We start from the raw sequence: 15,193 nt of genomic DNA on the forward strand, positions 1-15,193 counted from the left end.
ATGTGTGCTTTCACTGGCATTTTAGTGAGAGCTGAGGATTGCTAACCTCRTTTTAAGGCAGGCTAACCGAGGCCTTCTGCAGATGGGAAGCGAGGCATAGCACTGTGAAATGATTTGCTAAAGGTTATCCAGCTGTGACTGAGAAAGTGTGCTCTGATTCTGCTGCAAAAGATGCCACAAAAGTGTAAATGTTAATARTAATAACTTTCTCTATGTGTGTTTCTGCTTTGCAAAATTATATCTCCACCAGGGGACTTGTTAATGTCAACGTCATTCAGTTTGCATGATCACCACTTGAAGTGATCAGTCAGCTGTGTGGATCTACAAATTGCTCCCTTGCAGCCAGCCTCTTAGTCTAATGCTCGGGTGACAGTCAGCTGTAAGGATCAGACTCCAAGATGCCTTTGATTTTCCTTTGATGTTTCTGAGCCAAGGAAGAATTTCACACAGCCACTGGGCGGTAGGTGAAGATCCCTTCTGTTTGTGGGAAGCCAATWATAACACGGCTGACCTGCCTTGACCTTAAGATTACTGGCAGGACATCTGGGATGTCCTTGCGAGGCAGAGCTGGTTCACTGGATGTGCCAGACCCAGGGCATAGACCGATTTGTTCGTCTGGATGCAGCAACCATYCCAATACTGTGATTATAATGGAGGCTGCACAAATTGATCCTGTGTATTTATTTATTTGCTTGCACTTTGGCATCATTGCCAACGTGTGAGGATAAACAGCCTTCACATTGAGGATTTAATGAGTGGGAACAACCTACAAGGACAACAGGTCCTAGTTTCTAAGCCTCTCTACCAGTTAACTTTCTCTCCCCTTTCATTATTGTTCCCTTATTCCTCTCTTATTCCAGATCTAAGACCTTTTAAAGCTTTTAAAATCTCTGACAAACAAGCATCAAAAAAGAGGTCATGTGCCAGAAGTTAGTCTGGAGTAAGAGACGGGAGAGAGGTGGAGGCACAAAGAACTAACCCCGAAGGGGAGGCCAGTGGGACGTGAGAGAAGAACTGGAAATTTTAAATTTCTGCTGAAACAAACGAGACGGAGATTRCTGAGTGATTGCCGGCAGCATTTCGGCGGGGGTTGGGGGTTTATTTCCATGCGCGGGATGGCTGCGGGAGCGGCACCRTCCCTCGGGGAAATGAGCATCCCCGGCCCGGGCCGGACTACAGCCCCCGTCATGCCGCTGCGCGGGCGGGCGGTGGCGGCGAGCGCGCCTGCGCCGCCAGACGTGGCAGCAGCCGCAGCGGCGGCGGGTCCGGAGCGGGTCCGGAGCGGGTCCGGCGCGGCGGCGGGATGGCAGTGCCGGGGCAGGGTGCGGGGGCTGCGCGGCGCCGCGGGCGGCTCCCGCCGCTCCCGCTGCTGCTGCTCGGCCTGGCGGTGAGTGGCGGCGGGGGGCGGCTGGGGCGGCGCGGGGTGTCCCCTGTCCCCGGGCCGGGGCGGGGGCGCGGCGCGGCCGGCGGAGTTGGGCGAAAGTTGAGAGCGGGACGGGCCCCCGGAGCCGGACGCGGCGGCTCCCCCGCCGCCAGCACCCGCCGCCGCCGCGGGCGGGCTCGGCTCGGCTCGGCTCGGCACAGCCCGGCATGGCCGGGCTCCGGCAGCGCTCCTCCCGGGTGTCTTCCCAGCGCTCAGCCCGTGTGCTGCTCTCCTGCTTCCCCTTTCCCTTTCTCTCCGTCTCCCAAAGCACCGCCCGGAGAAAGCGCACCCCGGCGTGCGGCGGTGCCTCCCCGAGCGGCTGCGGGCTGGGTCCCCCGGCTGCCCCGGCCCCGAGGGCTCCGACCGGCGGCGCTTCGGTCCCAAGTTTTGTGTGAAAAGCGGTGCGATAGCAGAGGATTTCCAGAGGGTTTCCCTCGGCTTTGGCTGTGCCGCAGGGGAGCTGCCGCGCTCGGCTTTGTGCACCTGTGTGCGGCACCCCCGCCCCGGGCACCCCCGCCCCTGCGCCCCTCGCATGTGGTGCTCTCCATCCCGGTGCGCTCCGGAGTGTCGGGGTATGTTTCATTGACATTACCGCTAAGTAGAGCACTGCTTACTTCAGGGAGGCTCCTAGACCTCCAGAAATATTTTGAAGTCTGATTTTCCTTTTTTTTTTTTTTTTAATCCACAATTTTAGCGTAAATAGCTCAAAAGATTGGTGAAGGCATGCTTTAAAACACCGCTTTATTCACTTCATTGTCATGAACTACAGTTCATTCTTCTGCCTGGATAAATGGAGTTAATAATCAATAAAAAATTACGTTAATTTTTTTATGCACGAGTGATCTGAAATGTATTTGGAAATGCATGACCAAGAAGTGCTCATCTAATTCATACAAATTAAGTGTGGAATTGCTAATTGCCCTATGCCTGTTCTGTACTAATATTAGAATTACCATTGCAGGACTGAAAGATTCAGCCCTGTCTGATGTAGCCTTTTGCCCCTGGCAGGGCAATAGCTGTCGGCTCATTCAGAAAGGAAAAGAAATGCTGTGCATTCTGAATAATTTTTGCTTTGTTTTAGGCTTGATCTAGAATCACAGACCTCTGCTATCTGCACATTATTGATTTCAAGTGAAACTGAAGTCAAGCTGAACTCTCCCTAAATGCTGGAGAGGACAAGTGTGGGTTTTTTCCCTCTGTGGCTCATATATAATATACGTAGTAGTTCTCAGTGATACTTGTGGCAGTGCATTCCTGAGATTGAGCATATACTGTGGATTAAGTGGAGTTAGAAGTGGACTGAATTTTCCCTCCCTTCAAAATAGCTAAGCACATGGAGTTATTTCTGGTATTTCCTACTATATCCACTGTGACTGTCAGACCTTATCTTGCTGTAACATTCATTTTATGTTAATGTAAATATTTTCTTGTGATTTTTCTTTGTAGATTAAAAGGATTTTTGCCCATCTTTCTTCATGTAAATCTGTTGTTCCTAATTKTTCTAGTTGCCCTCTTTGACCTTTTATGTTGCAGAGCTGGTGTCTTAGAGATGAGCAGAGGAGGCCTGCTGTTGTCAGTGAAATTATACAAAGCCATTTTAATTTATTCACATTATTCTTTCTTACCTTTCTTAATTTGCACAGCGTTTTATTTGCTCTGTGATGCTGCGTGCTGAGCAGATGTCTTCATTGAGCTGTTGATTCAGCTAATTCTTTCCCCTTTGCTGTGTACAAGTAGTTTAAATTATTTCTTCCAATTTGCATTATCTTGCACTTGAAGGTGTGATTTTTCATCTTGAAATATGTAACTCGCTGTACTCCACGACTGAAAAACTAGCCTACAGCTGTGACATAGCAAAACGTGCTTTTAGTGTCTTTTTTGAGCCTATGCTAGGCTGTTAAATCAGGCAATTCTCAGTGTGTAAAGTTAAAGTGAAGGTAATACCCAGCTGCTTGGTAGGTCAGTGAGAAACGTTTTTTTCCTTCCAGCCAGTYCTTTTTCATGTACCCAAATGTGTCTTGTTTTTTGTTTGTTTGTTTGTTTTTCTGGAAGTGCTGAGTACTTGCAGTGCGCCTGAGCAGCAGCTAGAGTTGTGCATGCATAGCACTTCTGAAAAATTGGTCTCATTTTTTTGACCCAAAATTGGAGGTGGCTTTTGAGAGTCAAAACCTTATCTCTGTAAAACTTCCTACATATGTAAAAAGGAACCTACAAGGCTGGATGAAGAAAACRTCTTCTAATGTAAGCTGTTCATTTGTTATCTTCAAGCATCAAGGTGGGTGTGTGWAGAAGATGGTGGAGTGCTCTCTGCCTGCTGTAAGGTTTTATTTTTTGAATGATTTGGACAGCCAAGTGGAAGTTGTGGTTTAACTTTATCAAGTGGTTGACTGTATTTCATGCTCAAAGGACTGAATTTACAGTTCGAGGCACTGGAAAGGAGTTTCACACTAAGGTGGATTAACATTTCCTATGGTGCATCAGGCGCTCTGCTTTCCCTAGCMGAAGGCAGCCACTGCTTCCAACAGGATTACATATCTGGATCCGTTTGCTTTGCAAACACCGTTGATTATTATCTCAGGGCAGTGTGGCAAAGATCAGTTTGTCTTCCGAGAGTTGGCTTAATGACAGAGAAACTGAGTCAAGAGTCTGGCTGACTGAACGCTGTTGAGAAGCAGACTGTGACCTGGTGSCACTCAAACCCAGTACTTTCAAAAAAGGGCTTGAAAGGATCATTTTTGGCTTTCAGCTTCTCATGGACTTCTTAAATCTTTGCCACTGGGGTCACAGGAATGCACTAATGAGTGCTGAYGCTGACTTGTGCATCCAGGCCTGCAGGGAGTGCTTGGATGTGATTCCCTCTGTGTTGCAGGTAGCTCTGTAGGGTGGCAAGGCTTTGCCTCTGGTGGGTTTGCGGGCATGCTGCGAGCACTGCTTCACCACTGCAGTGCTTAGGTGCTGTTTTCTGTTGTGGCATTTGGGCTTGAATTCAGGAGTGCCTTTTCCCACACAGTTATTGTTTGTACTATAGGAGCCYCTTTGGAAAGTGTTTCCTAGCTGTCAGAGGGAGGGTGTTGCAGAGACGAATCCCTTACTTGCTGTCCCCCCCACTCCATTCCTACTTTGTCCATTCCCTCTTCAAAATACAGATTTGTAAAACTGTGACGTGGACTATGGTCTGTCTTCTTGGATGCTYTTCCCAAATCAAACCTGGGTTTTGTTACTCCACTCCGGGCCTTATGGAGGGGTGTTTTCAATGCACTGATTTTGGTGCCACAGCACCTGTTTACCTCAGAGGCCTTGGGATGTTGATATAAGCATGGTGTGGTCATCAGAACTCGTGTTTCTCCCCAGGGGTGAGTTCATGGTGTTGTGAGCAATTGATGATGGAAGAGTTGCTTGTTCTGTTATTGATATTTCTTTTGCTTTTTGGTGATGGAGTTCCTTGAATTCCTCTGTTTCAGTAAAATTGAGGTAGTGAGATACTTCTTGAGATCTATGGTTGAAGTCTGTGAAGGGAAAAACTCAATGATTCTGGTGGAAAATTGGATTGTGCTAAAGTAGCATTGACTTAAATTTCTTGATGCAGGCAGGGTCACTTCAGAAGTAAGTTATTGTTTACCTTGTTCTTGCCACCTTTTCAAGCTTGTGTATGGCAAAAAATTGTGATAGCCGAGCAAGTCTTCAGTTTTGGCTCTGGGCTAGCTGTGAGTGGCTGGTAGCATTGATGGACAGCACAATAGGACTGTGAATTACATGCTTGCATAGCACAGATAATAAAGGTAATTTAATTTCTGATTGTCTTGATGATGTGCTGTCTGTTGTCTTTGGGTTTAGAGTCATATAGCCTGTTCCCTGGGTGACCTCAAATAGACGCTTGCTCTCTCCCTCCTCACTTTTCCATGATATGGCACACCATGTCTGTGTGGTTGTGCTGCTCTAGGATCAGCTGTGTGCTGGTTTCTTCTGGTGCTGYCATCCTTTTGGCTCTTGCAGATCACTTCCTTTATGTGTGCATCTTGCTCCAACTATTAAAATTAAGCTTTGTCTCCTATCACCTGGCAGAAAAAATGTGAGGATTAATTAGTTAACACTTGTGAAATGCTTTGAAGATAAGTGCTATATAAAATGCTAGAGATTTTTGGATGTCATTTTTTGCCCTCTCTTCCTTATAAATCCCATTAATAGTGTTTTTGTCTTCTTTTTATAGTACCTCCTACGTGCTTCTTGAGTAGGTGGTATTTCTTTAAACTTCTCAAAAACCCAATTTTTAGTGGAGGATTATGTGGCATATGCTTTGCTCATGCCCTTAACTTCTGTAGTCAAATGTGCTTGTTCAGAAGTGATGTCTGAAAYATTATTTCATCAACAGCTTGTTTAGTACATGTATGGTGCTAGTGCCTGGCTTGAAGAGAGAGAGCTTCACATTCATAATAAGGGGAAGGTTCTTTGTCAATGTTAGTAATTGACCCTCTTACAGTCAGTTGTTAATTAGCAAATGGTTGCACAGGTTTTCTTTCACAGAGCATTTGAAACCCAGTGATAAACCATACAATTAGTTTGCTACTCAGAGCCCTTAAGAACATCCTTTAGTATAGACTATTATGCCTGTATCTTAAACCCCACTGTTTAAGAACAATATGAACAGTAGAGTCTAGTCAAATCTTGACGTCTCCATGGTATTTTTTGCTACCTTCTATATTTGGAAAGTGAACATAGCAAGCACCACGTTAAGTGGAATGCCTTATTTGTAGCATTCTTCAGCCTAAGTTAAAGAGTACTAAGACACTCTGTGTCAGGATTTTAATTTTCCTTCCTTTGAAAACAAAAGAAAATACGACACTTGCCTCTTTGCAGATACGACCCCCCGCAACAAAATGTCAGTAGTGCTTCAGTAGTGGTTCAGTTTTTTAATTTCTGGAATAGCTTGTGGARAGCGTTAACTGATCTGGATTATGTCCGCAGTAAGAATGCGTTCTTCCACAGATCTTGTGGGAATGAACAAAACTCAGGAAGTGTCCAGTGGTCATGTCTGCAAATGTAAATCTGTCAGGTAAGCCCAGGGTTTTGAAATGCTGTCGGTCTTGCAGTGCAGAAGTTGTTGATTTTCCTGTGTGTCTGCTGGAGCTCTCCTCCCCTGGCCATCCCATGCTGCTGGAGGTGTGGGGGTCACCGCTCCCCACTCAGACCATAGGTGGCTTTTCACATGGGTCCCAGGCGTCACTGAGCAGTGTTTGCACTCAGGATCCTCAGCAGGTTGCACTTTGGGAACCCCTGCAGGGGCAGGTGGCAGAAGATGGTTTTGTGATTCCAGTGGGATTGCAGAGTCTGCTRCAGGGGCCACTTCGGTTGTGACCCTTGAAGTCTGAGACCCAAGTGCTACTACCCTTTCTCTTCCCCTCTCCGCATAATTTTTTACCATGCTTCCTTGAGGTACCTTTGGATAACAGAGCTAACATGTCTCCTCCCATCTGATTTGATTAAAATGTTTTTACAGCTATTTTAGATATTAATCATGAATGAAAAAAGAGGACTGTCCTACTTATCACTATCCATCTTGGAAGGCATTTGTTACAAATGGCTCAGTGATCAAAGCAGCACAACCCTGAATGTAAATAGCAGCAGAGGGAGGGCTCCTGAGTGAAAAGCAGGCAATTATTGCACAAGGTCAAGAGTGGTTAGTATGATGAACAAGGAAGATAAAACATGTGCAGTCAAACTGTGATTCTTATAAACAAGGTGGCTTTGAATTTGAAAATCTTGTATTTTTAAGTGAGAAGAAATTGAGGGGAAGGAAGCAATGGGTTAGTTTCTCCCTTTGTAGTTGCCTGGAGATGACTTAGACGGGGTATTGTCAGTAGGAGTACATGAGACCTGGCTGTGTCACCGACTGATACGCGAGTTTACAAACCTCCATTACCACAGTGGAGAGGTGCTTCTTTAAGTCAGCCTTCTCAAGTTAAGTGCACAGTCTATCACAGGGCTCGTTTCAGGAGCTGAGTGGGAAAGGAAAGGTGGGATTCTGTCTTGTTGGGATTTCGTGCCTTTGTCCTCCCTTCCCCATTTTAATGTGGCATACAAGACCCTTGTTCAGAAGGTGAGCTACTCCCTTCCTAAGGAAATTAATAATTAAATTAAATCCAGTCATCTTCATTACTCCCTGGAATTTTAAGGCAGGTTTCCTCTTCAACTAGTCTCCTATAAAATGCCTTGTCAGACACAATCTGTCTCATATGCACAGRGTTGCTCATTGATCATATTTACAGTGGGTTGAGTGCTGTTGTCCCAAAATGAGAATGACACCAGTGGGTGGATAAGCTAAGACAGAAATCAAAGTCAGCATCTTGCTAAAAAGGTGGAGTTTTGAAATTGTGGTTGAGTGTAAGGCTGTGTCCCTGCCAAGTGGCAGTTGTGCTGGAATCAGTGTTGTCACAGCCCCAGCTATTCTTGATGAATAGTGTGCAAATTGGCTGCCTAATTATACATGTGTTAGTGTGCGCATAAAAATTGCATGTTGACATATGGATTCAGGCACCTAAGCACTGTTTCAGCTGCATATCCATTTATACTTTTTATGCATTATTTGTGTCCAGGGAAGTATRTATTTCAGGCTCTTGAGCTGGAAATAGGAGAAATAGGGAACAGTTTTTCTGTCCAGAGTACAGTGCTACTCTTCTGATAAAAATCAAAATTAAATAAGGAAGATAYATTTTCTTGTTTTTAAAACTATGTGCTTTTGTTGCCCTTGATATAAAATAAATACATAAGTAATTCTCCAGATATTCTGCTTATCCTCAGCAAAAGACTGTGCTGTCACGAAGCTTTTGTGGGGAGCAACCCATAAATTGAACTKGGTTCTGTGGGAGAAGCAGTTAAGCATTTATCACATTTAATTTGAATAATAAATGTAAAATATGAAAATACATTCTTGTGGTTGTTTGAAAGATACTCCCTTTTTCATTTTAAAATGAGATTCAGAAAAGAGTAAAAGCTTGAGAAATAAACCCTGCTTTCTCAGATCCTTGATGATTTTGAGAAAACACGGCCTGAGGGATGACCACATTTTTCAAAAGTGTCAGTCCTGGAAGTATAATTAGCAAATAGTTATTTGCCTGTAACTCTTTGCCTCTGGGTTTCTGAAAGCTCGGATGTTCCTTGGGTACCAGTTCTAAGGAGTGGGGTTGTGGCATGTTTACTGCTCTTTAACACATGCATATGTTCAGCAGCTCTGCAAGGAATTGCTAGAGTGGGGAAAATTAAACCTTTTTGACTGATCAGACTTCTGCCAGCTTGCAAGCTTGCAAGATCATGTATTTAAATATGTGGTTTGAAGAGCAGAGACAGAGCTAGAACACATGGGGTTTTTATGCCTTGTTCTTGAATTGCAGTGTCTCAGCAGTTTTGAATTGAGTGTCTTGAGGGTTTGGGTTCACTTAATGTTTTACTTGTGAGTCTTTCATGCATCTCAGACACTATGGTCACATGACTGATGTGTGACCTACACCATAAAAATTCTGTGAAAATAAATTCAGATTGTGATCTTGAGCTGGGGAAAATCTGTAGACTGGAATTGCTATGAGATTTGCATTTCATAGTCTGCCACATGTAGTCTGCCTTTTTTTGAAGGTCTCCACAAAGTTTCCTGCATCTGAAGTCACCAGGTGACAGTCATGTCATCAGCTGTGGATGAGGACCTATTATGATAGGYAACTGTGCAAACACAGCATTAAATAAAATAGACCTTCCTTCAGTTTTATTGCGGTTTGTCATTGCCATAGCTGGCAAGGGTGGCAGGGATTTTGCACATGTTGGTCCTAATATGCCTTTTACTTTAGCAGGTATCAAAGTGGGCAGCTTCTTGAGAAAAATAGTTGGAGCCTTTCTTAACTTTTCAGTGGTGGTCATGAATAGATTTTAAAGCTTTAGGATGCTCAAGTGACAAGAGAGTTTCACTTGTTTCTTATTTATAGATTTCCATATGTGTGAATGTAGCACTTCCTGACGCATATGAAAAGAGGCTTCCTGCCCAGGAGGGACTGTCACCTTTCTTGACCTCTTCTTTTTTTAATATGCGCTCATCTTCTCTTGTGCCCTGGATTTAAACAAGAAATGGTATGCTTGATCGGGCAGTGCTTGGCTGATGAGCTCTCCTGCAAAATGTCTGGAGTAAATCTACCTGAGTCATATCTTACAGTTAAATTCATAAAGTACAGTACATGCAAATTAGCTTCATCTTTGCTGCTGCTTTACCTACGGGCTGTGAATATGAGTTTCTGTGGAAGACTGTAGCTGCTTCCATAGAATTATTTTTCCCATCCTCTTAATTTTATATTGTTGGCAGCAGTARTGGCTGTAGCCCTGGTGAGGCTGCAGTGCTGGTGCAATCATCAGAGCAGTGACTCGAGCTGGGCAAATCAGCCCTGTGTTTGGGGCGGGCATCTGGTGGAAATGTCTCCTTGGCATCCCTTGCCTTCAGTGGAGCTGGTGGGGAAGGCAGAGGCTCTTCTGGAGGTTTAACCATAAACCAGCCTCTCATTTATTCCTGGGTAGGGTCTTGATTAATTTCAGCCAGAGAAAGCTGGAGAGTACGGAAGTACTTAATTCTTATCAGTTTGCAAACACCRTGTAGTGCAAATGCGAATTGGAGCTGCTGAACTCCGCTCAGCCGATAACCTCCCAGTATTGCTGCGGCTGCCTTAGATGTGCAGGCAGGGCATTTCTGTCCAACTCGATACCTGTGGCTTGCACCTTTTGGGCTTTGTAACCAGGAAAGGCTGCAGCATTAATCTTAATTAAAGGGAAATGATGATTTATTCAGCTGGGCTGACTGGTGTACTTGTGTGCACAATGCCTTTCCCAGTGGGTTTCGGGCTAAACTGTAGGAACACAGAGAGCTACTGTAGTAAAACTGCAGGAAAATGAGTAACATGTATTGATTTGATACCTGGAGAGGAATTGGGCAATGTAGCAGTGGATATATGCAATGTGACATGCATTTCCCTCCGAGCGCCTGCTGTTCCACCAGCGCAGCGGGTTTTCTGTTAGTGGCAACACCAAAAAGGCAGTAGTTAAAGCTGTCATTGTTTTCAGAATCCAATTTTTCAAGAGGTTTGCAGCTCTGCCATTATAAGGAAAGAAAGGGTAAAGAAAGGGGAGAATTCACTGAAATTGGCAAACCAGCCTTTCTAGCTGGAAAAGGCATGGAATGCTTGTACTTAGAACCATAAAATGATGTGAGTTGAAAGGGAGCTGAAAGATCRTCTCTAACATCCTTCTGAGCTATTGGTAAACTCTTTAAACAAAGTTTACAATATGATTTAGTGTCATGTTGAAAGTGGCTTTTGTGTTGGTTTTTTTTTWAGTTCCAGTTACTTCTTTTTGATAGAGAGTTCATAGCCTTAATTAAGTCCAATTTTATAAACCAAACAAGCAACCTGTAGTTTTCACTTTTTCCCTGTGTTCAGCCTTAGTTTCAGTTAAGCTTAGTTTTTGTCTTCTGTAAGTCAGGGCATGAATAAAACTATAAGATGCTTGAATATTTACAAAAATTGAGGTGAAGGGAAGAMCTTTTAAGAAAATAATTAGCATGAAAAAGATCTGCCCGTAATGTTAGATTAATTTCTTTTGTGCAGCCCCTGATTGTGATGGTTTTGGGCATGAATTTTCATGTTTGTGTCACCTCACTTAGCACAACTGTATTTGCCTACTCTTGGGAACATGGATTGGAAACACCATGTATTCATCTCAGAAAATACACAAATGATGCACAGTCTGGAGAAGCAAGGCTGAGCTCTGGACATCTGGATTTAGAAGCATGTCTTTTGGTCGAGTTAAAGCATCAAGGACATTTATGCTGAAGGTAGAGGCTGACTTGCAGATGTGCACACTTCCTTCTCACAATTTGACCATCTGTCAGTAGGGCTCAGTGATGGGACTCCTGCCTGTAGAGCGGGGTAACTTGGTCACTCTTAGATTTTATGTTATAGGTGTATTTTTTGGTAACTTTTAAGTTCCCAAACATGGCCTAGTTGTTTTGAGGATGATCTCCATCTCAGTTCAGCTTCTCTCCATCACCTTGTGTGTTCCAGGATTCCCCTCGTGCCCCTCTCTTTTCCATATGTAAAGACTTCTAGCATTTATACAGTCTGTTTCATAGGTATAGGGTTTCATMTAGGTTTCATAGGTACAGGGTTTTATTTCTGTGCCTTAGTGACAGTGGTGCTTGCAAATAGCTGAAATTGGATGAAGTGTGTGACTGGGCTGTGTCCTGACTTCATTGGCTTAGTCCATCCTTTAAATCCTGCGTGACGTAATACATGGGATGCAAAAACAGCCTTTTACTTCTTCMCATGCACTGTGGATGCATGTTCCAGCCTGGTTGGAGTGAGGCACGATCAAAATCAATTCTGTAATTAAGGAAATGTTGAACCTCTTGTGTATGTTAGGCAAATGAGCTAAAGCTTTTAGCCAAGCAATTAAGTGTAAAGGTTTTACTGTAAGGTGAATGGAAACTAGATAATTTCTCCAAGCTAAGCTTCCCATAATCATTCCATTAGCACAAATTCAGTACAGTGCAGAAGGGAAGCAGCATAGGCTGATGGATAAGATGATTATTCTATTATTATTATTAGTATTGAAGATTAYTGCTGTAAGAATAAGCAGTAAAGGCCCAGCTGAGGTTATGGTCATAATTTGATAGGAGTTTTGCTTTATGACAGACCAACTCTGCTCTGGAACTGTCGTGATTTAAATAGGCAGGAAGATGCAATGGAAAATAACTTGTTTGCATAGATAGAGAACTGAGATGCAGAGAGATTAAATGCTGTGCCTTCCATGTGGCCAGTGGAAGCTGAACAAAACACTGCTCTGTGTGTGTGACACGGTGTTGGCACTGGGAAACATGAGCCCTGCTCCACTTAGGAAGGGTGGGTGGGAGAGGTTTGTGCTTAGTGCTGTAATGCGGATGCTGGATTACGTGCRTTTTCTGTTCTCATTTCCTACATCTGCTCTCTGTCAGTGAGATGAGGGTTATTTTAACTTCATGGYTCTCGCTGTCTTCTGTGGGGTATCAAAGTACTCGATTGAGCTTGCAGCATATTCTGAGATATAGGGACAAGAGTGCTCTCAAAGTGGCAATTTTCGGCTTCTCTTGTGAAAGTATATTAAATTTACATAAGAATTGTTATCTGATTATCTGACTAGGGAACAAACTTTCAAAGGGGGTGGCATTTTAAGTAAAACGGATTTCTTGGTGTTGTGTTCATCTTTCCATTTAAGGCTGCTCGTTAGGAATGGTATTGGCCCAGTTTCAATAAATCACGTGCCTGGCTTTTTTTTTCTTTTGGTTTTGCTGATCAAATCAATGTGATAGCCTATTTAAGGCGCCATGTCTCAGGATCATGGAAAAATATCAGAGCAATTTGCAAAAGCAGGTTGTCTTTGTGACTGATGTTTCTGTCTYTGTGTTTCCCTAGGCATTCTTGCCAGCTTTTGTGTACTCATTGAAGGTGTCTCCACTCATAGAAAAAATAAGTGATCATAAGGATTTTAAGAAGCTTCTCAGGACACGGAATAACGTATTAGTGCTCTATTCCAAATCTGGTAAGTTGCTGGTTTTTATTTTTTTTATGTCACAGCTCTTTGTGGCCAGCAAGATGTGTACTAAGGGGCTTCTGTGTGCCTGCAAGGGCTTCTTCAGGACTGGTGTGCTTTGTTCTARCTCAGAGGCTCCTGATGTTTCAAGACTGGAGACATCTTTATTCTAATTACTCTGTCACAGTGGCAAAAATGTACTTTATTCTGCCTTTGTCTCCAGGATTGGCTGCCTGTAATAAGAGCTTTCTGGTGTGTTTATCACAGTAGTTTGCAAGTTTCGATTTCCTGGTGACACTGAAAGGCTTAATGAATAGTTACAGTACTGAAATCAATCCATCTTTGCTTCTGACAGTTTTGAGTGTCCCGTGGTTGTCTTTCAGCTTTAATTAACAAAATATAAAAATAAAAAAGAACTGTTGTGTAAGATGGAAAATGACTCATTTCACATTATGCCACCTGTCCCCTTGAATCTTTTTGTTGTTTTCTCTGTCATTCAAACTCACCTTTCAGCCTGTTTATGTACCTGTTTGCTCTTCCTTTGCTCTGCTCTGCTCCTGCTGTATCTTTTCTCCTTTGTTGCCTTGCTTTTTTGGGGGGTGTTTTGTGTGATATCATGTGAAATGAAGAAACTATCTTTAAACTCCACGCCCAAGTGCAGAATGCTTTTGTGAATGTGGAGGTCATCGGACAGCAAGAAGGAAAATGTGTCACTAAGATTATTTTTCTTAATGCTGTATTTTTTTTTTGTTGTTGCATCCTTCTTTAGGCAGGCAGGACAAGATAATGCCTTGTTTGGATGTTGGATCATCTGTTTCTGACCTGTTGCAAAGGTCTTGTGTCAATTAAAGACAGTGATGGGAGAGTTGCTCTGGGTTTATAGTGTATCAAATTGGAGCAATATATGGTGATCAACAATCTCCTCTCCTCTCCCTGCCCTCCCAGCATCAGAGAAGTTTGCAGAAATGATGTGCTGGTGGAGTAATCAACTTTATTTCTTAAAGATATTCTGAAACAGTTAAAATTATATACAGGCCTTATTTTTTGTTGAAATACTAAAGTTTTGCTATAGTGGGGAACTTTGAGTGCTTGAACTTGCCCAAGTGGTTTTGTAGTTACAGGTTCAAATGAAAATCATAAAAGAGTTTCTAATGCTTTTTGATTTTTGAAAGGAACACTTTAGATAAAAAGACATCTGTATTATTCAGCTTCTTAAAGGAAAAAATTTCTTTTTACRCTTAATATTTTAAGTGGTGGTTGCTTTCATTTTTAGCAGCACAACCAGAACACTTCAGCTGTGACACTCATCTAATAAATGTTGCCCTATGGGCATTGTTCAAAAGCCATGTTATGGAGATTTCTTCTTTTCTGTTTTTGTTATTTAATTGGTTGGTTTTAGCAGTCTAAAGCRTTGCATGCAAAGCTGACTGTGGAATTAATGTTTCTTCCTAGAACAGTGATCCTTGCACAATTGAAATTCTCTTGCTCAGCTGTCACCCAGAAAGAGGGGACGGGAGAAAAGAGATGGGAATTTGGAGGTGCAATTTCAATCCCAGATATACATCCCCCAGCTGTGATGAGATGTTGGCTGGCATCTGGTCATACTGCTGGAACAAAGGCTTTGCTTCCCAGCTGAGCAGAACTAGATGGCACTTTCTATTGCAAGCAGAAAATTCATTGTTTACAGGAGGTGTCATGATTTGTAGATGTTTAGTTCCCCCTACCAGCTGGGTATCCTGCCAGGGCTGCTCAGCTGCTGAGTCTTCTGGGACAAGTGGGTCCCTGAATTTTTCAAAGTGTGTTTGTCAAGCTGTTCCACTCTAAGTACATGTAAAGAATTCYCCCACCTGTCTAAGCCCCTGTGCTGGAGAGAGGTGGCAATTGCATGTTCAGGATATTGGGGATATGAGAGTTTCTTGAGAGCTGATGTGTGTGGGTTGGTGTCTCTGATGGCATCAGGCCCAAGCAAAGTCTGTCAAATACAGAGAGGCTATTTCTGGTTTAGGAGATTGTTGAGGTAAAAACTGTGAGGGTTTAGAGATTATTTGATGGGGTATCCCTACACGCTGGCTTTGCTTGTCTACTCTGACATCTACAGGCCCTCACTTCCTCAAATGCTGCAAGCAAGATAYTTGTCTTAGAAACATTTGGTCTGACCCAATATAGCCATTCTTACATTCA

General features: G+C 43.3%; 1 protein-coding gene across 1 annotated transcript in view; it reads left to right on the top strand.

The window, feature by feature from the left end:
• The first annotated feature begins 1,276 nt into the window (after positions 1–1,276).
• PDIA5 (protein disulfide isomerase family A member 5) overlaps positions 1,277–15,193 on the top strand; it is a 97,491-nt gene continuing 83,574 nt past the window's right edge. Inside the window, exons 1-2 of the mRNA XM_057368569.1 lie at positions 1,277–1,387; positions 12,895–13,021. Coding sequence (XP_057224552.1) covers positions 1,304–1,387; positions 12,895–13,021 — 211 coding nt within the window. The 5' untranslated portion in view covers positions 1,277–1,303. The remainder of the gene's footprint in view (positions 1,388–12,894; positions 13,022–15,193) is intronic.

This window comes from Malurus melanocephalus, unplaced genomic scaffold (assembly GCF_030028575.1).
Source record: "Malurus melanocephalus ecotype Western Australia unplaced genomic scaffold, MMel_1.1 scaffold_94, whole genome shotgun sequence".
In the NCBI taxonomy this organism is placed as follows: domain Eukaryota; kingdom Metazoa; phylum Chordata; class Aves; order Passeriformes; family Maluridae; genus Malurus; species Malurus melanocephalus.